The 27,188-nt window shown below is 45.4% G+C and overlaps 3 protein-coding genes and 1 pseudogene across 3 annotated transcripts in view; 2 read left to right on the top strand and 2 right to left on the bottom strand.

Annotated features, from left to right (window-relative positions):
- Window positions 1-13,121, top strand: part of LOC134396325 (7-alpha-hydroxycholest-4-en-3-one 12-alpha-hydroxylase-like) — a 125,213-nt gene extending 112,092 nt beyond the window's left edge. Inside the window, exon 2 of the mRNA XM_063122785.1 lies at window positions 11,558-13,121. Within this exon, the coding sequence (XP_062978855.1) occupies window positions 11,580-13,121 (1,542 nt within the window). The 5' untranslated portion in view covers window positions 11,558-11,579. The remainder of the gene's footprint in view (window positions 1-11,557) is intronic.
- LOC134396357 (7-alpha-hydroxycholest-4-en-3-one 12-alpha-hydroxylase-like) overlaps window positions 1-27,188 on the bottom strand; it is a 210,086-nt gene that overhangs the window by 18,071 nt on the left and 164,827 nt on the right. The window lies entirely within an intron of this gene.
- The window catches only part of LOC134396320 (7-alpha-hydroxycholest-4-en-3-one 12-alpha-hydroxylase-like), a 319,750-nt gene that overhangs the window by 206,208 nt on the left and 86,354 nt on the right, over window positions 1-27,188 (top strand). The gene's annotated exons all lie outside the window — the stretch shown is intronic.
- Window positions 1-27,188, bottom strand: part of LOC134396370 (7-alpha-hydroxycholest-4-en-3-one 12-alpha-hydroxylase-like) — a 65,520-nt pseudogene that overhangs the window by 29,387 nt on the left and 8,945 nt on the right.

Here is a 27,188-nt window from a genome sequence, read left to right as displayed (position 1 = left end):
GATAGATTTAGGATTTAGCTTGGCATGTGTGTGTGTGTTTGTTTGCTTCTCTGACTTTTAGCTTAGTTTGCTCTTTGTTTTTCCCTTACTTTGAATTAATATAAACTTTATTTTTAAATTTTGGACTGTGTGTTTGTTTGTTTGGTTGGTTGTACCCCCCCTACCCTCTCTTAAAGCCTGACTGTGTTTCATCTTCCTTCTTCCTCCTATATACAAAAAAATACAAAAAAAAATACCAAAAAAAAATATTCTCTATTTCTTCTCTCTGTTACTTGGACTGTGTGTGTGACTGTGTTATTGTGTGAGTGTGCTGTGTGCACTGTTTGTGAAGTGGAACAGCCACAGATTGAGCATTTCAAATCCTGTTTGGGCAAAGCATACCCACACTTCTTGTCCCATTTCCCTACATATAGTAATATTCTTATACATATTCTTATATTCTTATACATATTATTATTAGTATTAGTATATTCTTATACATATTATTATTATTATTAGTATAATATCATGAGAAGAGGGAGCAGGCGCATGTCTGTGGCGGGGCGTGCTGAAAGCAGTGGTCAAGGCAAGAGTCAGGCTGGCACCAGTAAGCAGGCTGCCTCTCCTGCTGTGAAAATCAAACGGGCAACTCCTTGGCTGGCTGCTCCGCAACAGAAGCAGGAGAAGGAGCAGGCAGAGGCAGTCTCTTCTGCAACTTGTGCCCGGCGTTCTCTTTTTGAGGGTGGGAATGGGAAAAGTGCCCCTTTGCAAGAGGCACGTGGCAGCAGTGCCATTAGAGGAGGAGGAGGAGTATCCCCAACTCCTTCATTATCGTTTGAGCCCACGAGCCCGCTGATGGACCTGTCTCCAGACCTCCTAGACGAGGTTCTTCTCAGCACAGTGGAGGGGCAGGAGGAGGAGGAGGAGGCGGTGGGTGCTGAGGAGGAGCAGCAGCAGGCCGAGGCTCTCTCCCCAGTCTCATCCCACACCTCTTCCGCTGCAACCCCTGTTTCTGTGGCAACACCAGAGAGCTCAGGCGGGCAATTGGTGGTGTCACCACGGAAGCGAAAGACAAGTATAGTGTGGGACCACTTTGAGTTGGGAGCGGATCCCTGCTTTGCTGTCTGTCGCCACTGCAAACTCACCCTTTACTTTCCCTTTTTGTTCTTAACTCAGAGAAAAGAGACTGTCTCACCCTTATGTTGTAAGTAATTCTTTTCTTCTGTTGAGATGAATATCACTGACCTTCGAAGTTGTATTTCATGCTAATTTGTTGTTGTCAGTGGTGAATGCCGACGGACGTTGCATCTTGAAACTTCATGTAGATCAAGATCTTCAAAACGACCATGGAAGATGATTCCCAAGCACTACACGCTCCTGGCTTTGCTTAGCAGTCTTTTTGTTAGCAAATAATTGTCTGGCAAAATAAACCTCGCGTAAGACAGCCAGCGAGCTATGTTTGTTTGGTTTCCCTGCTATTCCCTTTGATCTAGAGAATTTTGCTCGGCTGAGCCTTCTAGCCATCAATCAGGTCCTTTTGCCTTCCCATTTAGCACAGAGCTTCACAGAGCTTCAGCACACCATTGCTTCTTCACCGGAAGTCCTCCCTCCCAACTAAGCATAAGAACAAAAGAAGTGCCATGCTGGATCGGACTGAGGGTCCATCTAGTCCAGCACTCTGTTCACACAGGGGCCAACCAGCTGTCGACCAGGAACCCACAAGCAGGACACTGTGCAACAGCACCCTCCAGCCCATGTTCCCTAGCCATTGGTATATACAGGCTTGGGGTGTGCACAGACCCCCTGATCCGCTTCTCTTCCAGGTCTGCAACTTCTGGATCGGGTCCACTCCGCCTATAGTCCACTCCACTTCCCTGCAAAGCTCCGGATCCGGATCGGAGCTCCGCTTCCCCCCCCATAGGCTTGCATTGAAATCCAAAAAAGCCTACAACTTTTTTTCTGATAAGGTTAGAAACATCAAATTCAGCACAATGACACCTCATGCATGTATACACATGCATGCCAAGACTCAATCCAATCCAAGCCTCCTCTGATTTTTGGGGAATTTTTGAAAATCCGACAACCCATTTTCAGACATGGACTTTTCTCCGACATTTTGACAGATAAAAACTTGGAAGTAGGCACATCTACATTTATGGCAAGTTTCAAGCAAATTCCATCACCCCCTGATTTAGGGGGGGGGGGCTTTAACCTTTAACGCAGCATGCCTAACCCCAATTCACACACCCCTTTCTATGTCTCCGTCAATTTCCACCCCTCATCTTCCTCTCTGCCGTCCCTGTCGGAAACTGGACGCCCAATTTCTTGGGCCCTATTTGGTCACTGCACGGGTCAATCCTGTCACCTTCTGGTTGCAACTTCCCAGGACCTTACAGATCCACCCAGTGTTTCATCGCTTCTTGTTGGTTCCAGCTACAGGAGTTTGACCTGACACCGGTGCTGCTCCCCCTCCCGCCCCAGTGCTAGTGGATGGGGAGGAGGAGTTTGAGGTGGTGCAAGTATTGGTTTCTCTGTGACATCGGGGCCGGCACCAGTACTTGATCGATTGGGTTGGATATGGCCCAGAGGAGCGCTCTTGGGAAGACGCTACAGATGTCCATGCTCCTGTTCTGGTCCAGGACTTTCACCATCATTACCCCATGAAGCCGAGCCCTCCTGGTTCAGGGGGAGGGGATGATGGAGGGGGGAGTAGTGTCATACCCTGTGTAGGTATGGAGTCAGGGGATGAGGACATGGAGGAACCCAGACCCATTGCTGAAGAGTCCAGCTCAAGTGGGGGTGGAACCTGTGCCAGCAGGGGGTCCTGCCAACCTAGGGAGCCAAGAGGAGGAAGAGCCGAGCACAAGTGTGTCAGCATCTAGGTCAGCAGGGAGTCCTGCCGATCTAGATAACCAAGAGGGGGAAGAACCAAATGTACCCGTTCCGTCTTTCAGCCAGCAGAGAGCAGAAAAGCCAGATGCCGCTCCCAGAGGCTTTATCTGAAACGCCAAGCAATCAAGGAGCATGGGTGGGGTGCTGTCAGTATGCTGATGACACCCAAATATATTTCTCAATGCCTTCAACAACAGCATCAACTAAGGATAGTGTGTCTCCTCTGACTGAATGCTTAGAGGCGGTAATGGGCTGAATGAGGAAAAACAAACTGAAGCGGAATACAGACAAGGCGGACGTGCTTACTGTCAAAGGCCCTAACCTGGGTTTGGAGATGTGTCAACCAGTTCTGGATGGGGCTACACTCCCCCTGAAAGACTGGATTCGCAGCTTAGGGGTCCTCCTGCATCCGTCGCTCAAAATGACAGCCCAGATGCGACGGCCAGGAGTGCCTACTATCAGCTTCGACAGATACACAAGCTGTGACCCTTCCTAGAGTTGGAAGACCTAAAGATGGTAGTGGTAACTCCAAGGCTCGACTTCTGAAATGTGCTTTACATAGGGCTATCTTTGTGCCTAGTCCGGAATCTTCAACGAGTTCAAAATATGGCAGCCAGGTTGGTCACCTCTGCACCTAGGGGTGAACATATTACACCAACTTTAAAATCACTTCACTGGCTAACAATTATTTTCCATGCAAAGTATAAAGTGTTGGTTCTTATCTTGAAAGCCCAACATGGCTTCAGTCTAGGTTACCTGAGGGATCGCCTTCTACCATACAATCCGCCCCGCACACTCAGGTCAACTGGGAAGGGTTTCCTCCAGTCAGCCACAACTAAGCTGGCGTTACCCAGAGGACCTTTTCTTCTGCCGCCCCCAGACTGTGGAATGGCCAGCCGGAGGAGATTCATCACCTTAAAGCTCTCTCTGAGTTTAAGACAGCTGTAAAGTCTACTCTCTTCTGGCAGGCCTACCCAGATGAATTTTAAACCTAAGAATTTTAAGATGCTGTGATTGTTATTGTAATATTGTATTTGTTTTATATGCTCTTTTAACTAATTTTATTTATTTTATTTTATTTAGTGTTGTTCCCCGCCTTGATCCAGAGGAAGAGGCAGTTAATAAATATATTATTATTATTATTATTATTATTATTATTATTATTATTATTATTACTATTAGGAAACACAGGAGATGGCCGCCTGGCTCATTTATTAGGAGCCATTTCCTTCTGCAGATAAGCCAAGGCCCTGTCTGGGACCTCTCCTTCCCCACAGTGCTGTGGAGGCCAGGAGGGAGAGAGAAACTATATCTGCATTGCTTGGAGGGAGGCAAATTGACGTGCAAATTGACGGAGCTATGGAAAGGGGTGTGAATGGGGCGCCCGATTTCCATAAATTCCCCAAAAATCAGGGGATGACGGGACTGCCTTGAGTCTTGGCGTGCGTGTGCACCCCAGGATAAGCTTTCATGGTGGCGAGTTTGAGATTTTTAACGTGCAAATTGACGGAGCTATGGAAAGGGGTGTGAATGCGGTGCCCGGTTTTCATAAATTCCCCAAAAATCAGGGGATGATGGGACTGCCTTGAATCTCAGCGTACCTTTGTATCCCTGGACAGGCTATCATGGTGGCAAGTTTGAGATTTTTAACGTGCAAATTGACGGAGCTATGGAAAGGGGTGTGAATGGGGTGCCCGATTTTCATAAATTCCCCAAAAATCAGGGGATGATGGGACTGCCTTGAGTCTTGGCGTGCGTGTGCACCCCTGGATAAACTTTCATGGTGGCGAGTTTGAGATTTTTAACGTGCGAATTGACGGCGCTATGGAAAGGGGTGTGAATGGGGTGCCCGGTTTTCATAAATTCCCAAAATATCAGGGGATGATGGGATTGCCTTGAGTCTTGGCATGCATGTGTATACCTTGATGAGGTGTCATGGTGCCAAACTTGAGGTTTCTAACTTTAACAGAAAAAAAGTTGTAGAATTTTTTAGCTTAATGCAAGCCTATGGGGGGGGGGGAAACGGAGCTCCGATCCGGATCTGGAGCTCTGAGCGGAGCGGAGTGGACATAGGCGGAGCGGGGGCGGGGCGGAGCGGCCCGATCCGCAAATCGCAGATCTGGAAGTGAAGCAGAGCGGGGGGTCCGTGCACACCCCTAATTCATACTTGTTCATTCCTCTCCAGACCAGTTTACATGCAATCACTTAAATAAGACGGTCCCAACCTGCAGGCTTAAAATCTTAAAGGGACACGACACACAAGGAAAAAAGGACCAGGACGGTAGAGGAAAATAGAACTATGAAAGTGGCATTTGCCAGTGCAGAGTTCCTGTTGCAGTACCTTAAACTCTTGCACAACTTGTCAAGCAAATACTTTATCACATCCTTTTCCTTTGTAGATTTTTCCCCTTTCTCCAATTGGCTTTTTCTCAGGCAGAAAAGTGAGCCACGGATAGTTTCAAAGCCAGTAATGCAAACCATCCCTGTGAGGCGGGAGCAGCACAGAGAGATGCCTTTTCTTTTGCATCCCATAACTACTAGGAGGCTAGGAGGATAAGAGTAAAGCTTTGTGATCCTTGCTTCAGAGTTGATTGACTGCTCTGTGATCACAACCATTATTAAACAACAACAACAACAATAGTAACGTTAATAATAACACTACAAATTAATATTAATAGCAATAACAACAACAACAATAAGGAGTTGAACCACAATGACAGCATGCCTGACTTCACTGAAGAGGAAAAGCCAGGAGAGCTTGGACTATGGGTTGTAAAATGGAATAAATAAATAAATAAATAAACAAAGGAGGGGTGGAATTAAAAGCAGCAGTGCTGCTGAATAAACAACAAGAAGAATTTTTTTTAAAAAAGGCTATGTCTGTCATTTACCAGTAAGAGGGAAGTGGACGTGCCCAGGGGGAGGGGGTAATTAAGAAGCTACCTGTTACTTCAACTCATAACAGGCATTAGCTTCTCCAGTCTCTCCACTGGTTACTCTTTGGAGGGCTCTGATGACCCTCCAAGGAGTGCACTGGGCACGTCCACATGCCCTAGGGGACCTCATCCCTTTGCACCACATCTATTCAGTCGTTCACCAAGGTTAGGGTGGGTAGCAGTGCTGTGTTTCCTATCTGTTATTTATTTGTTTAGTATATGATTTCAGGTTGTGTTTGTGCATTTGGTGGGGCTACTGTTTTAAAAAACACTGGGAAAAGTCCGTTCAGACTAAGAAAGAGAAGTTTCCCAGTATCCCAAGTTACTAGTATCCCATTTTCCCTATCCCCTCCTCCAACTTTGGGATCATGTGATAATGAATCTGCCTCTCAGTACTTCAAAAAGGTACCTCTCCCGCTTTTTTTACCCGATTTTTAAAAAAGTTATAGGAAGCAAACCGCACCACACAGAGAGCTGAGAGTAGTCTCAAAATGACCCCCAGCCACGACTCTCTAAGCACAAGAACTTTCAGAAAAATAGCTTAAAAACAACACAGTTATTCCCTGTTCTTTTCCGCAATGCAATCCTATGGACGAAATGATCCAAAATGGCGGGCGGAGCGATCCGCGAAAAGAGAAGTGCTTCTCCTATGGGTGCTTCTCTTCGCCATGCTTCTAAGGGTCCGCGGTCCACTTCTACTCCGCCTCTGGGCAAGGCAGAGCAGGCCAATTCACTTCTGATTCTCTGATTCTAATCGGAGCGGAGCACATCCCTATTGCATATATATGCCTCAGGGAGTTGGGGAGAGTTTGTCAGAGGTTAACTGATTACCCTGGTGAAAGCTCCGGTGTTTGTTGCCTGTGACTTCTCAGACTTGTTGCCTAGAATCCTGTTTGACCACGGACCTGTTCCTGACCACGTTGCCTGCTAATCTTGTTTGACCACGGACCGGCTCTGGACCACGCTGCCTGCTAATCCTATTTGACCACGGACGTGTTCTAGACCACCCTGCCTGCTGTAAGCCTTGTCTATTAGCTCTGTGACCTGGACTATTCTTTGTGTGTCTCCTTGCCTGCATCTGGCCGCTTTCAAAGAGACTGAATTCTGCCTGTAAACTTTGAGTGTATCCGCTTAAACCTAATTTCTTGGTTGTTGCTATAAAGTTGGCAGATTACCCAGACACTGTTCTTATCTCTGTCAGCTCCTTAGTTGGTTGTTTATTGTCGGCCTTTGGCAGCTTTCCCGGACAAAGATAGGGAGTTGGGACTGCTATGGTCGCCTTAGTGGATGATCGCCGCAAGAGTATTGACAGGGGGAGCATGTCCCTGTGGGTGCTTTTGGACCTCTCAGTGGCTTTCCATACTCTTGACCATGGTATCCTTCTGGAACGCCTGAGGGGATTGGGAATCGGGGGCACTGTGCTCCAGTGGTTCTGGTCCTACCTCTTGGGTAGGTTCTAGATGATGATGCTTGGGGATAGCTGCTCCTCAAAGAAGGGGCTGTGGTATGGCATACCACAAGGTGCCATCCTGTCCCAAATGCTGTTCAACATCTACATGAAACTGCTGGGAGAGATCATCCGGAGGCATGGGGTGGGGTGCTGTCAGTATGCTGATGACACCCAAATATATTTCTCAATGCCTTCAACAACAGCATCAACTAAGGATAGTGTGTCTCCTCTGAATGAATGCTTAGAGGCGGTAATGGGCTGAATGAGGAAAAACAAACTGAAGCGGAATACAGACAAGGCGGACGTGCTTACTGTCAAAGGCCCTAACCTGGGTTTGGAGGTGTGTCAACCAGTTCTGGATGGGGCTACACTCCCCCTGAAAGACTGGACTCGCAGCTTAGGGGTCCTCCTGCATCCGTCGCTCAAAATGACAGCCCAGATAGATGCGACAGCCAGGAGTGCCTACTATCAGCTTCGACTGATACGCAAGCTGTGCCGTTTCCTAGAGTTGGAAGACCTAAAGACAGTAGTGGTAACTTCGAGGCTCGACTTCTGCAATGCGCTTTACATAGGGCTATCTTTGTGCCTAGTCTGGAATCTTCCATGAGTTTTCTTCTGCTGCCCCCAGACTGCGGAATGGCCGGCCGAAGGAGATTCATCACCTTAAAGCTCTCTCTGAGTTTAAGACAGCAGTAAAGACTACTCTCTTCTGGCAGACCTACCCAGATGAATTTTAAACCTAAGAATTTTAAGATGCTATGATTGTTATTGTAATATTGTATTTGTTTTATATGCCCTTTTAACAAATTTTATTTATTTTATTTTATTTAGTGTTGTTCCCCGCCTTGATCCAGAGGAAGAGGCAGGTAATAAATATATTATTATTATTATTATTATTATTATTATTATTATTATTATTATTATTATTGGGAAACACAGGAGATAGCCGCCTGGCTCATTTATTAGGAGCCATTTCCTTCTGCAGATAAGCCAAGGCCCTGTCTGGGACCTCTCCTTCGCCACAGTGCTGTGGAGGCCAGCGAGGGAGAGAGAAACTATATCTGCCTTGCTTGGAGGGATGCCTTTCCCTGGCCAAGGAAAAAGAAAACCTGGCTGGCTCAGGTAGGGGTTTGATTGACTTTGTTGTGTGTCTGTGATTGTGAAGAGGGAGGGATGTGTGTGTGGGTATGTGTGTGTGTTTGAAGTGCTGTTGCATGCTTCTTAATTCAAAGTAAAGAATATATGGCAAACTTTCCTTTGGGGTGGCAGTTCCTCACCCAAGCCTCTTGAAGTTTAAACTTTATGGAAATAAATATACAGACTAGGAATGAGAGGAGGTTAACCCTAGCCTATCTGCCATGAGTTTAAACTTCTTCAGGTAGTGTGTGTTTCTTTAAAAGGTGCTGAACTACATTGTAAGCTTTCTTTTATACGTGTGTGTGTGTGTGTGTGTGTGTGTGTGTGTATTTTGAATCTGAACACAGATATAGGTCTTTTAAAAAAAATCTCTGGTGTGAAGGAAGACAATATTTTCCTTTCTCTGTGTACCTGCTTCTTATAAGCTAAATCTGCTGCTTTTTGTTTGTATGAAAGGAAAACATTTTCTAAAATGTACATCCATGAATCTTATACCCAAAACATTACTTCACATCAGAGAAATGGTTAAGGGTCCTAGTTTTTGCTACAACCTGGCACCCTCCAGTTGCTGTAGACGTAGATTCACAGAATCATAGAATTTAATGTCCCCAGTAGTTGCAGTAGTCCAGGGCAGGTAGTCCTCTTCATCCTCCTCTTCATTTTATCCTCACAACGACCCTGTGAGGTAGTGTAGGCTGTGGGAAAGCTGGGAAGGGGGGCATAAGGAATTACATTGATATACCACCCCATAGCCAAAGCTCTGCAATAAATACTTAAATGTGTTGTTAACAATGATCTCCAGTTATTGACACAGCAAGAAAATACGAGCAAGGAAGCAACATCTGGTGATGCCTTTCATCTGGAAGTTATGTGATATGTGGGTTATCAAGCAGTTATATGAAAAATGCTATATACTCTGATCCTTGGTTTAAGTGGATTCTTTAATGTCAATATAGTAAAATTTATAAATTTTAGTGTAATTCTTTAAATAATTAAACTAGAGTGTCATAATTTAAATTTTTTAAATAGTGTAAATTGGGGAATTATTTTAAAAATATTTTTTCTCCCCTGTGTGGGTTCTTTGATGTCTACTCAAGGTCCCACTACAGCTGAAGCTTTCCCCACATCCCATACATTTATATGGCTTCTTTCCTTTGTGGTCATCCGTTACACAAAGCCATGAAATTCAATAACCAAAAAACCTACGGTTTATAAAACAACATTAAAGGCTCTACATTTTTCAACCAAACTCCAAAAAGCAGGGAAATTGAGAGTTAAGGCTCACAGGCCAATAACGCCACGTCCTCCCTACGGAGGCAGAAAGTGCCAGTGAAATTCGCATTCTCCCAAAGCAGATATAAACCATGAGGACACGATGGAGAATAGGATATGCAGAGGTAACTATGGGGTTGTGGACAAATCCATGCTGGTTTCTAGAAAGCACTGCATTGTTTTCAAGGTGCTTACAGATTGTCTTTATAAACTACTCCAAAATTTTCCAAGAGATGGATTTCAGACTAACTCATCTGTTGCTCCCATGTTCCTCCTTGTTGAAGATGGGGGACAACATTAGCCATCATCCAGCACTTCAGCCATTCTCCAGAATCGGACTACAGAATCAGACTCAAAGAGTACTTATCAATGGAACCTTCTCAAACTGGGGAGAGGCAACGAGTGGGGTGCCGCAGGGCTCAGTCCTGGGCCCAGTGCTCTTCAACATTTTTATTAATGATTTGGACAAGGAGATGCAGGGAACGCTGATCAAATCTGCAGATGACACAAAATTGGGTGGGATAGCTAATATCCTGGAAGACAGAAACAAACTTCAAAGTGATCTTGATAGGCTGGAGTGCTGGGCTGAAAACAACAGAATGAAATTTAATAGGGATAAATGCCAAGTTCTACATTTAGGGAATAGAAACCAAATGCACAGTTACAAGATGGGGGACACTTGGCTCAGCAATACTACAAACGAGAAGGATCTTGGAATTGTTGTAGATCACAAGCTGAATATGAGCCAACAGTGCGATATGGCTGCAAGAAAGGCAAATGCTATTTTGGGCTGCATTAATAGAAGTATAGCTTCCAAATCACGTGAGGTACTGGTTCCTCTCTATTCGGCCCTGGTTAGGCCTCATCTAGAGTATTGCGTCCAGTTCTGGGCTCCACAATTCAAGAAGGACGCAGACAAGCTGGAGCGTGTTCAGAAGAGGGCAACCAGGATGATCAGAGGTCTAGAAACAAAGCCCTATGAAGAGAGACTGAAAGAACTGGGCATGTTTAGCCTGGAGAAGAGAAGATTGAGGGGAGACATGATCGCACTCTTCAAATACTTAAAAGGTTGTCACACAGAGGAGGGCCAGGATCTCTTCTCGATCCTCCCAGAGTGCAGGACACGGAATAACGGGCTCAAGTTAAAGGAAGCCAGATTCCGGCTGGACATCAGGAAAAACATCCTGACTGTTAGAGCAGTGCGACGGTGGAATCAGCTACCTAGGGAGGTTGTGGGCTCTCCCACACTAGAGGCCTTCAAGAGGCAGCTGGACAACCATCTGTCAGGGATGCTTTAGGGTGGATTCCTGCATTGAGCAGGGGGTTGGACTCGATGAGCCCTAACCTGCTTGGCACCCCGCTACCTGAGGAAGAGCCTCTCCCTATATCTGCCTGCCTAAGTCCTGAGATCTGTAGGAGGAGCCCTTCTCCGTGTCCCAACAATGCAAGATATATGCTATGGTGGGACATGGGAGACGGCTTTCTCTGTTGTGGCACCCTGGCTGTGGAACGTCCTCCCCCTGGAGGCCTGACTGGCGCCAGCCCTGGCTTCATTTCAGTGCCAGGTTAAGACAGCGCTTTTCAACAGGGCTTTGATGGCTAAATCCATCATATTAGTTTTAATGGTTTTATATTAGCTTTAATGGTTTAATTTGTTTTAGAGTTACATATAAAATATAATAAATATACATGATTTTATCTGTATGCTGCCCTGAGATCCTTGTGATATAGGGCAGGATATTAATATTTTTATTAATAACTAAATAACTAATGGAACAGGAAAACTGCAACTGCTTGTACCTGCTTAGAAATGGGATTAGTTCACTCCACCCTAATTTGCCATCTGATTGGTTGATTCATATAACCTTTGGATCCATTTATTCTTTTGCAGTGTTTCCTCCAGTGCATCAGCAATGACTCTCTGGGAGACTGTGCTTTGCACTTTCTTAGCGTGCCTCTTGGCAACCCTACTTGGCTTACTCCATCAAATAGGAGCATTTCGCAAGAGGAAACCCAAGGAACCTCCATTGGACAAAGGCTTCCTTCCATGGCTCGGACACGTGCTAAGTTTCATTCGGAGCCCTATAGAGTTTTTGGAAAGGATGCGGAAGAAACATGGGGATATTTTCACAGTTTTGCTCGGAGGCAATTACATGCATGTTGTGATTGATCCTTCTACTTATGAACCCTTAATGAAGGTATCAAAACAAATGATTAATTTTAATACATTTTCATCAATGGTAGCACGTAATGTTTTTGACTTCTATGCCACTGAATCTCAGCTACATAGTTTTAAAAAAATGAGTGATAAGTATCTCGGAGGGAAGTATCTACCTGTCCTGAACCAGGTGATGATGGAGAAGTTGAAGTCTGTGATTCTTCTCAATCACGATTCAGGTGAGGGGAAAAGATCTTGGCGGCAGGAGGGAGTCCTCCACTTTACCTACAAAACTGTCTTCCAAGCCTCTTTTCTGACTTTATTTGGCAATGAGCCACACAAAGATGTAGACAGCAAAGAAAATGCTAAGGAGAATCAAGTAACACAAGGTGGAAAATTGTCTGAAAATTTGCAGAAATTTGACTATTTCTTTCCCCGTATGACCGCTGGCACACTAGACCCACTGAGCAAGAAGGAGACAGAGAGATTGAAGAAGTACTTCTGGGACATTCTCTCAGTCGAAAAGTTGTATCAAAGGGACGGCATCAGCAATTGGGTAGCTGAGCTAAATCAGCATTTTGCTGAGACTGGGATTACTGAAAAGATACGGACTAAATTTCAGCTGTTTCTTCTCTGGGTATCTCAAAGTAACACTATCCCAGCTAACTTCTGGATTCTTCTGTATCTCCTGAAATATCCAGAAGCAATGAAGGCAATGAGGGAAGAAGTGGAGAGAGTTCTAAGAGAGACCGGTCAGGAGGTCAGGGCAGGCGGCCCCTTCATCAATGTGTCCTTGGATAGGATGAAAACTCCTCTTCTGGACAGTGCAATAGGGGAAACTCTGCGCTTGAAAGGGACTGGTCTACTCTACAGAAATGTGATGCAGGAAATGGATATTAAGACAGCCGATGGCAAAGAATATAGTTTCCGGAAAGGTGATAATTTAGTGCTGTCACCTTTTCTTGCACTGCAAACAGATCCAGAAATCCACCCTGACCCTCACACATTCAAATACGACAGGTTTGTTACCCCAGATGGCATAAAAAAGGACTTCTATAAGAATGGGAAAAAGCTAAAGTATCACAGTATGCCTTTTGGTGGCGGATCCTCAGTGTGCCCTGGCCGATTTTTTGTTGTTAATGAAATGAAGATGTTTGTCTTATTGATGCTGGCCTACTTTGACTTGGAACTGGTTAATGCCGAAGAAGAAATGCCTCCGATAGATGTCAGTCGTTGTGGGTTTGGAACTGCAAAACCGTCTCATGATATCCAGTTCAAATACCGACTGAGAGTCTAAGGGAGTCTGGGAACCCCTCCCCCCTTCATTTGTTTTAATGTGATTTTAGATTGTAAGCCTCTAGGCTGAGTATCGCTGTTTTATTTGTATGTTTTATACTAGGGGTGTGCACGGACCCCCCGCTCCGCTTCACTTGCAGATCCGCCATTTTCCGGAGCGGGTCGCTCCGCTCCGCCCCCGCTCCGCCCACTTCCGCTCCGCTCCGCTCGGAGCTTCGGATCCGGATCCGGAGCTCCGTTTTTGCCCCCCCATAGGGTTGCATTGAAAGCTAAAAAAGTAAACAACTTTTTTTCCGTTGAAGTTAGAAACCTCACGTTTGGCACCATGACACCTCATGGGCGTATACACACACACGCCAAGTTTCAAGGCAATCCCATCATCCCCTGATTTTTGGCGAATTTTTGAAAATCGGGCACCCCATTCACACCCCTTGGGATAGCTCCGTCAATTTGCATGTTAGAAACCTCAAACTCGGCACCAGGGCAGCTTATCCATGTGTCCACATGCACGCCAAGTTGCAAGCAAATCCCATCATCCCCTGATTTTTGGCGCGGCTCTACCCTCTAACGCACCACCCATAACCCTAATTCACACCCCTTTAGATAGCTCCGTCAATTTGCACGTTAGAAACCTCAAACTCAGCACCATGATAGCTTATCCACGTGTCCACATGCACGCCAAGTTTCAAGGCAATCCCATCATCCCCTGATTTTTGGCGAATTTATGAAAATCAGGCACCCCATTCACACCCCTTGGGATAGCTCCGTCAATTTGCATGTTAGAAACCTCAAACTCGGCACCATGAGAGCTTATCCATGTGTCCACATGCACGCCAAGTTGCAAGCAAATCCCATCATCCCCTGATTTTTGGCATGGCTTAACTCACCCCAAATTGTCCCATTCTACAACTACGTCAATTTGCATGTTTGAAACCCCAAAGTCGGCACCATGATAGCTTATCCACGTGTCCACATGGACGCCAAGTTTCAAGGCAATCCCATCATCCCCTGATTTTTGGCGAATTTATGAAAATCGGGCACCCCATTCACACCCCTTGGGATAGCTCCGTCAATTTGCATGTTAGAAACCTCAAACTCGGCACCATGAGAGCTTATCCATGTGTCCACATGCACGCCAAGTTGCAAGCAAATCCCATCATCCCCTGATTTTTGGCGCGGCTTAAACTTTTTAACTCACCCCAAATCAAGTCCCATTCTACAACTACGTCAATTTGCACGTTAGAAACCTATCCTTTGGTCCCATGACAGCTTACGCATGTGTCCCCATGGACACCAAGTTTCAAGGCAATCCCATCATCCCCTGATGTTAGGGGAACTTTTGAAATTTGAACACTCCAGTATGTCAGGGATTTAAAGTTGCAATTGCAGACAGCTCAATGGGGCCAGTTCCAAGGCAATCCCAACATGCCACGAGATAACCCTAAATCTTCTTGCACATTTGAAAAAGGGATTATTGAATTTGATAAAGTCTAAGTGAGCGCAGGAAGGACTTCTCCCCTGAGTCAAAGCAAGACACATACACCATCGCTGCAAGGCGGGAAGGGGAGAAGGGAGGGAAAGCAGGCAGGCAGCATGCATTGTAGTGCCGCAAGGATGGCTTGAGCACTAACGCATAGCAAACCAACCCATAAGTGGGCGCAAAGTGAGGCAAAGATGGCTGGTTATTTCTTTCTAAGCCAGCAGTTACGCCTTGAGGGGCACAGAGGAGGACGATTGGGAGCAAACCAGGCACCAGGTGGGCAGAGAGGCAGGCAGAGTAGGCGAGGAGTCAGTCCTGGCAGATGCCCCACCACAGCAGCACCCCGGGGGAGGCGGGCAGGCGGGCAGGCAGGCAGGCAGGCTGCGGGCATTTCTGGGGGCACAAGGAAGTGATGGCTGGTTTCTAAGCCAGCATTGCAGTTAGTCACGCATTGCAAACGCAAACCATCCCAGCGAGTCGGTCACCGAGGAGGACAGGCTAGCAGAGGGGCAGGCAGAGTGACATGTCATAGATCTAGTATTGGGGAGGAGTCAGTCCCGGCAGATGCCCCAACACAGTAGCACCCTGGGTGGGCATTGGAAAACGCCATCTTGTGGGTCAATACTTCCCCCACCCCATGTCCTGCAGGGTTGCCTGCCTAACCCTTGTGGGGATGGGAGATGGAGAGCTTAGAGTGGCAGTGCCAGCAGCAGCCTTCGGCTTTCCCCTGGAACCAGTCGCCTTGCCCGCCTCTTTCCCCAGCAAGATCGCCTGGTGCTGCCTCTTAAGATGCATCTTCATGCTGCTGGTTCCATAATGCCCTGTCGATGAACCCCTGCTTAGGCTGAGTTTGCAGTGGCGACAGACAGCAAAGCGGGGATCCGCTCCCAACTCAAAGTGGTCCCACACGATGCTTGTCTTTCGTTTCCGTGGTGACACCACCAATTGCCCGCCTGAGCTCTCTGGTGTTGCCACAGAAACAGGGGTGTGGGATGAGACTGGGGAGAGAGCCTCGGCCTGCTGCTGCTCCTCCTCAGCCCCCACATCCTGGAGGCCCACCGCCTCCTCCTCCTCCCCCCCCTCCACTGTGCTGAGGACCTCGTCTAGGTCCATCATCGGGCTCATGGGCTGAAAGGAGAATGAAGGAGTTGGGGATACTCCTCCTCCTCTAATGGCACTGCTGCCACGTGCCTCTTGCAAACGGGCACTTTTCCCATTCCCACCCTCAAAAAGAGAACGCCGGGCACAAGTTGCAGAAGAGAGTGGCTCTGCCTGCTGCTTGTCCTGCTTCTGTTTTGGAGCAGTCAGCCAAGGAGTTGCCCATTTGAGTTTCACAGGAGGAGAGGAAGCCTGCTTACTGCTGGCAGACTGAGCCTTGCTGCTTTCAGCACGCCTGCTTCCTCTTTTCATGATGACTAACAAAATATTAATACTACTAATACTATGTATAAGGTACTACTAAGAATATGTATAAGAAGAATATAATATGTTTAAATGTAGGGAAATGGGACAAGAACAATAAAATATACTACTACTAATATGTATGAGAATATACTAATATATATATATATATATATATATATATATACTACTAAGAATATCTACAAGAATATAATAATATGTTTAAGAATATTACTAATAAATGTAGGGAAATGGGACAAGAAATGGGACAACCACTACTATAACAAGAACAAAATATGAATACTACTACTAATATGTATGAGAATGTATACTAATAGACTACTAAGACTATGTCAAAGAATATAATATAATATGTTTAAGAATAGGGAAATGGTGTGCGTATGCTTTCCCCAAAATGCTCAATCTGTGGCTGCCTGTTGAACTTGACAAAAGCAGCCCAAGTTACACAGAGAAGAAAAAGAGAATCCAATTTTTTTGGTATATTTGGTATATAGAAGATAGAAGGAAACACAATCAGGATTTAAGAGAGGGGAGGGGGAAAAAGAACCAACCACTACTATAAGAAGAACAAAATATGAATACTAATATAATATGTATGAGAATATATACTAATGGACTATGTGAAAGAATGTAATAAAATATGTTTAAGAATATAAATGTAGGGAAATGGGACAAAAAGTGTGTGTATGCTTTCAAAAGAAAGCTTTCACAAAAGCAGAACAGTCAGGCTTTAATACAGGGAAGGGGGGGGGAACCAACCCAACCACACACTCCAAAATTCAAAGATAAAGTTTATATTAAATCAAAGTAAGGGGAAAACACAGGGCAAACTAAGCTACAAGTCAGAAAGAAGCAAACAAACACACACACGCGCCAAACTAAACCTATCCTAATCTATCTCCAAAGTCCAAAGCAGGAGCACTAACTAACTAAGTGTTCCCTCCACGAACGCCAACCCACAAAGAGACACAAAACAGAAAGTTCTCAGGGTGGGTCTGCCTTAGTCCCCCCTCCAACGCTGGGATTGGAGGAGGATGCTTTCTGAGGAGATCAATTCTCATCAGGATTGGGAGTTGAATGTGCCTGTCATCGCTTCCAAAAAAATAAAAAAATAAATAAAAAAAACCCAAACCCCGATTTTTTAAAAAATATTGCACGTGAACCACAGCACGCAGAAAGTTGAGAGTGGTCTCAAAATGACCCCCATCCACGACTCTCTGTGCACAAGAATTTTCAGAACGATAGCTTAAACCCCCCCCCAGTTATCCCCGATTCTTTCCCTCAATGCAATCCTATGGGCGAAAAGCCGAAACGCAGTTTGAGCCGCGCGGTTGACCCGATATTTAAAAAAATATTGCACGTGAACCACAGCACGCAGAAAGTTGAGAGTGGTCTCAAAATGACCCCCATCCACGACTCTCTGTGCACAAGAATTTTCAGAACGATAGCTTAAACCCCCCCCCCCCAGTTATCCCCGATTCTTTCCCTCAATGCAATCCTATGGGCGAAAAGCCGAAACGCAGTTTGAGCCGCGCGGTTGACCCAATTTTTTAAAAAATATTGCACGTGAACCACAGCACGCAGAAAGTTGAGAGTGGTCTCAAAATGACCCCCATCCACGACTCTCTGTGCACAAGAATTTCCAGAATGATAGCTTCAAAAACAACGTAGTTATGCGCGATTATTTGCCGCAATGCAATCCTATGGCGAAATGTTTTCAAGATGGCGACCGGAGCGCTCCGCCTGAACTCGGAGCTCCGAAAAATGGTCGCTTCTCTTCGCCTTGCTTCTAGGGGGTCCGCGGTCCGCTCCTACTCTGCCTCTGGGTAAGGCGGAGCAGGCCAATCCGCTACTGCTTCTACGCTCCTAATCGGAGCGGAGCACATCCCTATTTTATACAGCACCATAATTTATATTATGCAATAATAATAATAATAATAATAATAATAATAATAATAATAATGGGAATGCCATTTAGGCTCAAACCCTCTGCACCATTGCCTGGAGTCAGCCCCTTGGATTGCTTTCAAGAAAATATGCGTAGCATTGCTCTGTCAAACCTGTCTTTTATTGCGAACGAACATATGAGCCGTCATCCAGTACACCTTCGGAACAACCTACCATACAGTCAATTTTAAAGAATAAAATGTAACTGTTCAAAAGATCAAGATTGCCAAAAAGAATCATCGGGTTTGGCAGAATGTCTTCGAAAAGAGAGGATACCCTACTATTGCAGTAAAATCAGCCAGGAATAAGGTAAATGCTTTTAAATAAGACAATCTGGTATGGCCTATAAAAAACAGCAAGGCCATAGCTAGACCTAAGGTTTATCCCTGGATCATCTGGTGGTCAAACCTGTTCATCTAGGTGACACACAGGGGATCCAGTGCTCAGGCAGGGGCGAACCCTGGATGATCCCAGGATAAACCTTAGGTCTAGCTGTGGCCCAAGAAAAGACTCTAATGAACAACCAACACTACGTGTTCTTCCGTATAATCTGGTTATAAAAAAACTACAACCACACGTCTGTTCCAACTGGCAACACATCAAGGATTTACCAGGTTTAACAAGAAGACCCAGAATAACGTTTGTAAGGGTAAGGTGAGGGTCAACCGGACCTTGGGACTGGCATGTCTTTTAATTTGTGAATTTTATGGTTTCATAGGACGAGAGATAAGAGCCAGGCAGCTGTATGGGGGAGAAGACTGGAGCAAGGCCGATTGTAACTGTCCGCTTGTCCTTGAGTGATTAACCATCCCGGGCGAGAGGTGTGAAGACACTCCACGCATCAAAGCTGAAGGGAGGGGGGAAGGAGTGAAAAGAATGGTATAAAGTTATCCCCTGTGAAGGGAACAGGGTGTGTCGGCTGAGTTCAGTATGAAATTGTAGTTTTAGTTTTTAGCTTGCTTGCACTGGGTTCTCATATAAATGCATGCTTTTATTATATTTTATTCTGCTAATCCCATATATTCCTACCCTTTTCCTAATAAATGGTCTTAAACCTCACGTTGTGAGCTGTGAGTGTCTGGGCCTGGGGATCCGTGCTAAATCCAGTCAAGAAGCCAGCTGGTTGCTGGGCACTCTTCCTTTACAACGTTTAAATTTTTTGGAAGTTAACTCTTTTCCGAGATAAGCAGAGTTTAGAAGTAGGGATGTGCTCTGCTTCTCTTCGGTTCAGAGAAGCAGGAGCGAGGCGGCCTAATTCGCCTCTGGAAAAGGCAGAGGCGAAGAGAGTCAAGGGGGCTGTGGATCAAGGCGAAGAGGATCGCCTCAATCCGGAGCTTCGCCTGCAGGTAAGTGGGGTGGATTAATCTGGCGCTGCCGGTGCCACCATCCACGCATCAGCGGCGTCGGCAGCGCCAGGGAAGGGAGCAGGGAGGAGGGACACTTACCTTCCTCCGTCTCGGGCTTCAATTGAGGCCCCAGAAGGTAAGGGGGCGGGGTGGGTGGGTGGCTTATCTTGCACTGCCACCGCCGCCGCTGCCGCCACCGCCGTCCATATAGTGACGGCGGCAAAGCTGGATCTCACTCCGCAGAGCGGAGCTGGAGACGGGCAGAGCGGCGTGAAGAGGATTGGGCCCGATCTGGATTTTCCTGATCGGGCCACGAAGCGGATTGGGGGGTCTGTGCACACCCCTATTTAGAAGCGTCTTTCAGCAGGAATGCAGCAAAGACTCAAAATAAGGCTCAGGATACTTTGTTTAAGTTAAAACAAAGCCTTTACTGGAATAGAAGTTCAGTTGGTTAAATCAGTTACAGCATCACACGTATACTCACAACAATCATATCAGTTACACAGCAGCAGCATTACAGATGGGGTAAAGATGGAGGTGAATAATATAAATGCACAACACACAGCCATATATATAGGGCAAAAACTGTACAGTCATGGCAGTCAGTAATTGACTAATTGAATATTTATCCCATGCCACCAATAATTCAATAATTGCATTGTCCAGGTGGTGGCCTTGACATTTAAAAAAATATCTTCATGCCTTCTTCCACTGGGCACACTAAAAGCTAAGGAAATGAAGTAAAACTGGATCCATTCTAGGATCCAACAAAAACAGCAAAACAAAAAAAAACCCAAAGATTGGTTGGTACACACAGCCCACACATAGAATAAAAACCAGTGTGCTCAAGCAACAGTTTTCAATACATTAAAGTCAAAAGGACACCATGCATGTGGCCACTGCACGTATTGTAAATATACAAAAAGGAAAACGTTGTTTGTCAACCCAAGCACAGGACATCACATTCAAATGACTGATTTTCTAAATTGTAAATCTTCGGGTGTATTTTATGCAATCTCATGCCCCTGTAATAAAATCTAAATTGGCAAGACTTCAAGACAACTAAAATAGGGGTGTGATCTGCTTCTCCACGGATCAGAGAAGCAACAGAGAATTGGAGTGATCCGCCTTCGCCTGAGGCAGAGGAGAAGAGAGTCGGGGGGGGGTGGAGAAGCATGGCGAAGAGAAGCAACCATAGGCGGAGCGCTCCTCTTTTCGTGGAGCGATCCGCCCGCCATTTTTTATTTTTTCGCCCATAGGATTGCATTGTGGAAAAGATTAGTGGATAACTTTGTTGTTTTTAAAGCTATCAATTTGAAACTTAGTGTGCTTAGATAGTCGTGGGTGGGGGTCATTTTGAGCCTATTCTCAGCACTCTGCATGGTGCGGTTTGCTTGCTATAATTTTTTTAAAAATAGGGTAAAAAAAGCGGGAGAGGTACCTTTTTGAAGTGCTGAGAGGCAGATTCAAGTCCCAGTCATGATCACCTGATGAAGCATCCTCAAATCCCAAAGTTGAAGGGGGGTTAGGCAAAACGGGATACTTAGTAACTTGGGATACTGGGAAACTTCTCTTTCTTAGTCTCTGAACGGACTTTTCCTAGTGTTTTTTTTAAACGCTAGCCCCACCAAATGCACAAACAACCTGAAATCATATACTAAGCAAATAAATAACAGATAGGAAATACAGCACTGCTACCCACCCTAACCTTGGTGAACAACTGAATAGATGTGGTGCAAGGGGATGAGGTCCCCTAGGGCATGTGGACGTGCCCAGTGGACACACTCCTGCCCTTGGAGGGTCATCAGAGCCCTCCAAAGATTAACCAGTGGAGACTAATGCCTGTCATGAGTCTAAGGGTCAGGTACTAGCTTTTTAAAGACTGGTACTTACTTAGGGCCAGTCAAATTGGCATAACCCCCTCCCCCTGGGCACATCCACTTTACTCTTACCGGTAAAAGACAGACATAGCCTTTTAAAAAAATTCTTCTTGTTGTTTATTCAGCAACACTGCTGCTTTTAATTCCACCCCTCCTTTATTTATTTATTTATTTATTTATTTATTCCATTTTATATTTACACCCCATAGCCCAAGCTCTCCTGGCTTTTCCTCTTCAGTGAAGTCAGGCAGGCTTTCATTGTGGTTCAACTCCTTATTGTTGTTGTTGCTGCTGTTGTTGATGTTATTGCTATTAATATTAATTAGTACTGCTATTATTAACGTTATTATTTTGTTGTTGTTCAATAATGGATGTGATCACATTGCAGTCAATCAACTCTGAAGCAAGGATCACAAAGCTTTACTCTTATCCTCCTAGCCTCCTAGTTATGGGATGCAAAGGAAAAGGCATCTCTCTGTGCTGCTCCCACCTCACAGGGATGGTTTGCATTACTGGCTTTGAAACAATCCTTGGCTCACTTCCTTGTGCCCCCAGGAATACCTGCTGCCTGCCTGCCTGCCTGCCTTCCCCCCCGGGGTGCTGTTGTGGTGGGTCATCTGCTGGGACTGACTCCCCCATACTAGATCTATGGCATATCTCTGCCTGGCTCTCCGCCCGCCTGTCCTCCTCCTCTGTGACTGCCTCACAGGGATGGTTTCCAATGCATGACTTACTGCTGGCTTTGAAACAAACCATCCTTGCCTCACTTCCTTGTGCTCCCAGAAATGCCTGCTGCCTGCCTGCCTGCCTGCCTGCCTGCTTGCCTTTCCCCCCCCACCCCGGGTGCTGCTGTGGTGGGGCATCTGCCGGGACTGACTCCTCCATACTAGATCTATGGCATATCTCTGCCTGGCTCTCTGCCCGCCTATCCTCCTCCTCTCTGACCACCTCGCAGGGATGGTTTGTGTGTGTCTTGCTTTGTCTCAGGTGACAAGTCCTTCCTGCGCTCACTTAGACTTTTTGAAGTTCCAAATCAATTTTTCAAGTGTGGAAGAAGATTCATATGGTTATCTACTCCCCAATTCATGGCATGTTGGGATTTCCTTTGAAATGGCCCATTGAGCTGTTTGCAGCTTTAAATCCCTGAGATACTGGGGTGTCCGATTTTCATAAATTCCCCAAAAATCAGGGGAGGCTTGGATTGGCTTGAGTCTTGGCATGCATGTGTATACTTCCATGAGGTGTCATGGTGCCTAACTTGAGGTTTCTAACATGAAAATTGACGGAGATATCGAAAGGGGTGTGAATTGGGGTTAGGGGTGCTGCTTTAGAGGGTAAAGCCCCCCAAATCAGGGGATGATGGAATTTGCTTGAAACTTGCCATGAATGCAGATGTGCCTGCTTCCAAGTTTTTATCTGTCAAAATGTCGGAGAAAAGTCCATGTCTGAAAATGGGGTGTCCAATTTTCAAATATTCCCCAAAAATCAGGGGAGACTTGGATTGGCTTGAGGTTTGGCATGCATGTGTATATATTGATAGCCTATCATGGTGCCGAGTTTGAAGTTTCTAACATTAACAGAAAACAAGTTGTAGGCTTTTTTTTGGATTTCAATGCAAGCCTATGGGGGGGAAAGCAGAGCTCCGATCCGGATCTAGAGCTTAGCAGCTAACCAGAGCGGACTATAGGCGGAGCGGAGCGGAGCCGAGCGAAGCCGATCCGGAAGTTGCAGATCTGGAAGAGAAGCGTATTGGTGGGTCCGTGCACACCCCACTTAAAACATTGTTTAAAAGAACGAAGGAGTTGTCCACAAGATACTACTCTTATGGTTAAATGTTTGTTTTATAGCTTCTGAAAAAGGAGGTAATCCCTCCGAAACCTCTAGAGCATAATAAATTTATTTCTGTTTTGAGCACCGGAGTTTGCCTCCATTTTATTTACCCAGTTAAACTCTGGGTAATTTATTTATTTTTTCTCGTGAAAATATTACTTTATAAATATGGACTCTTTATCATAATGCAGCCTAAGGGCAAAGAGATTCAAACCTGGCTTTCATTGTAATTTTGGCTGGCAGTTATTTACTTTGTGAAGTTCTGAGAGGAAGACTTTTTGTAAAATATTAGCTCATATTCAAAGGTGTCTCTTAAGTGTGGAGTTACCGGGGGTGGGGGGAAGATTGCTGATGTCCAAAAGAGTGACCACGTTATTTTGCTTTTTATTTATTTATTTATTTATTCCACTTATATACCGCCCCCATACCCAGGGCTCTTTAGGCGATTTACAGAAATTTAATAAAGAGAGGAGAACAGTTTCCTGTACCTCTTGGCTAACCTCTTATTGGCTGCATCACACCAGCGATTTATCGCACACTCCCCCTGCCTGGTATGCAGTTTTGCAGCCCGATACCCACATGACGTCATCCATGTCCTGCACTCGTTTCGGCTCTTAATCGTTCATGTTTCATTTCTTTTTGTAGCACAGAAAGTCTGGATTACTTTCTCTCCCTGCAAAATAAGTGCTCTCCTCACTCCTGTGTATTTCTTTTTATTTTATTTTATTTTTAAAATTTCTTTATTAAACTCTATTTAACAAAGCGGTTAAAAAAGTTAAAAATATATATTAAAAAATGTACAAGTCAGACAGCTTTCTTAATAAAGACACAAACAGAGATCTCACAATTTCTGTAGATGCCAAATCGAGCTTGTTTCCTTCAATTTACTGTGGTCAAAGGAAGATTAGTTAAACCAGATTTGGATGTTGCATCTGTACCATTGATGTAATTGAGAAAAGGAGACCCAGGCAACAGCTAGACCTAAGGTTTATCCTGGGATCATCCAGGGTTCACCCCTGCCTGAGCACTGGATCCCCTGTGTGTCTCCTAGATGAACAGGTTTGACCCCTGGACAATCCACCTTTGGTCTATCTATGGCTCATATTTCATCAAAAGGGTCATAGCTAAGTTGGCCCAACTAAACTCTATGGCGGTTAATTTTCCAGAGCAGACTATATCCCACACTTTCCCTTTCCATCCAATGAGTGTAGGGCCCTTCGGATCTTCCCAATGTTTGGTGATTTCTAAACGAGCTGCCGTAAGGAGGATAAATACCAATTCTTTATGGGTAAGGGAGGGGTTTAGAGCATTGGGCAGGGACAGCAGGGCCCGGCTTGGTTCTGGCAAGATGATCTGATCAGTGGCTTTAGGAATTATATTGAAGATAGTTTCCCAGAACTGCTTCAGGGCCTTACACTCCCACCACATATGCAAGTAAAAGCCCTTTTCGTCGCATCCTCTCCAACACAACAGGGAGATTGAAGTCATTGCATGTGAGAGTTGAATTTGAGTTATATACCATCTTAATATAACCTTGAGGGCTGACTCCTGCATGCGGGACAATATTGTTCGAAGGGGGGATTTATCCAAATTTGTTTCCATTTTGTATCTTCAATCTGTTTATGTAGATCAGTTTCCCCATATGCTCCTCAGAGCCAGGGAGAAGCCGCCACCCCCTCTCAAGCCATAGGTAATAAATTGCTGAGGTCACGCCTTTATCTTTCCCATTGGAACACACACATAGATGCTCAAAGGGGGAGAGAGGGCAAAAATCTGTCTCGTCACTGAATGCAGTTTAAGAATGTTCTGACTTGTGTCAATTGGAGCCAAGAGGGGTTAATCCCTTTTAGTTTGTCTTTTAATTGACTATTGTTAATTATTTGGTCTTTGACCATGGTTCTTCCAACCATCCTGTTGTTTGTTGGGGGAGTGAGTGTCTTCTTCTTCTTCTTCTTCTTCTTCTTCTTCTTCTTCTTCTTCTTCTTCTTCTTCTATTGTTGTTATTATTATTTATTTATTTATTTATTTATTTATTTATTTATTTATTTATATCCTGCCTTTTTCCCAGTACTGGGACTCAGGGCGGTTCACAAAATTAAAATATGTACAATTAAAACATATACATATAAATTTAAAAAATTTATATGCCTCCGGATGATCTCTCCCAGCAGTTTCATGTAGATGTTGAACAGCATTTGGGACAGGATGGCACCTTGTGGTATGCCATACCACAGCCCCTTCATTGAGGAGCAGCTATCCCCAAGCATCACCATCTAGAACCTACCCAAGAGGTAGGACCAGAACCACTGGAGCATGGGGTAGAACACGAATCCCCCAATACCACACTCTGGAATCAGCCCTGCAAGTAGGAGCGGAACCACTAACACAGTGCCACCAACTCCCATCTCGAAGAGTTAATCCAGTAAGATACCATGATTAATGGTATCAAAAGCTGCTGAGAGATCCAAGAAGATCAACAGGGTAGCACTCCCCCTTTCTTTCACCCAGAGTAGGTCGTCGGTCAGAGCAACCAAGGCTGTTTCAGTGCCTTGCCCTGGCCTGAAACCAGACTGAAATGTATGAAATGCACACGACCTATTCTGTCCCAATTGACTCCACTAACTGGAGGGACTAAAATAATCAGCAGTTAAAAGCTTATCATTGGTTATTTCTCGGTTGGACTACTGCAACCTTCTTCTCACTGGCCTTCCTTCTTCTCACATCAGTCCGTTGGTTTCTGTTCACCACTCTGCTGCTAAGATCATCTTCTTGGCTCGCCGCTCTGACCATGTAACTCCACTCCTGAAATCTCTTCATTGGCTTCCAATTCACTTCGGAATCCAATATAAACTTCTCCTGTTGACCTACAAAGCTTTTCACTGTCTAGCTCCTTCCTATCTCTCCTCTCTCATCTCACACTATTGCCCCGCTCGTGCTCTTCGCTCCTCTGATGCCATGTTTCTCGCCTGCCCAAGGGTCTCTACTTCCCTTGCTCGGCTTCGTCCATTTTCTTCTGCTGCCCCTTATGCCTGGAACGCTCTTCCAGAACATTTGAGAACTACAAGTTCAACCGCAGCTTTTAAAGCTCAGCTAAAAAACTTTTCTTTTTCCTAAAGCTTTTAAAACTTGATTTTGTTCTGACTTTATACTGTTAGTTTTACCCTACCCAGTGCCTGTTTACCTACCCTGTGCCTGTTTGCATTCTCTTCCCCTCCTTATTGTTTTATTATGATTTTATTAGAATGTAAGCCTATGCGGCAGGGTCTTGCTATTTACTGTTTTACTCTGTACAGCACCATGTACATTGATGGTGCTATATAAATTAATAATAATAATAATAACAGTGCCCCCGATTCCCAATCCCCTCAGGCGTTCCAGAAGGATACCATGGTCAAGAGTATGGAAAGCCACTGAGAGGTCCAAAAGCACCAACAGGGACATGCTCCCCCTTTCAATACTCTTGCGGAGATCATCCACTAAGGCGACCATAGCAGTCTCAACTCCGTATCTTGCTCCGTATCTTGCTCTGAAGCCAGTTTGAAATGGGTCTAGAAAATGAACACGAAAATACCAGCTAGACTGAATGTTTAGCTTGACATCCGTTCCAGGTAAATTGGTTGAAAGCATTATTAAACACAAAAGTATAAAGTGTTGGTTATTACCTTTAAAGACCTACATGGTTTGGGTCCAGGCTACTTGCGGGATCGCCTTCTCCCGTACAATCCGCCCCACAGGTCGCCTGGACCCAAACCACGTAGGGCTTTAAAGGTAATAACCAACACTTTATACTTTGCCCAGAAACTGGGCTAGTTCAAAATATGGCAGCCAGGTTGGTCACCACTGCACCTAGGGGCGACCATATTACACCAACTTTAAAATCACTTCACTGGCTGCCAATTAGTATCCGGGCAAAGTATAAAGTGTTGGTTTTTATCTTTAAAGCCCTACATGGGAGAAGGCGATCCCACAGGTAGCCTGGACCCAAACCATGTAGGTTCTTCATATATACAAATTAGGGGTGTGCACGGACCCCCCGCTCCGCTTCACTTGCAGATCCGCCATTTTCCGGATCGGGCCGCTCCGCCCCGCCCCCGCTCCGCCCACTTCCGCTCCGCTCCGCCCGGAGCTCCGGATCCGGAGCTCCATTTTCCCCCCCCATAGGC

This window comes from Elgaria multicarinata, chromosome 1, assembly GCF_023053635.1.
Source record: "Elgaria multicarinata webbii isolate HBS135686 ecotype San Diego chromosome 1, rElgMul1.1.pri, whole genome shotgun sequence".
In the NCBI taxonomy this organism is placed as follows: Eukaryota; Metazoa; Chordata; class Lepidosauria; order Squamata; family Anguidae; genus Elgaria; species Elgaria multicarinata.
Note: the sequence above shows the minus strand (reverse complement) of the source record. Positions and strands in the feature narration are given on the sequence as shown.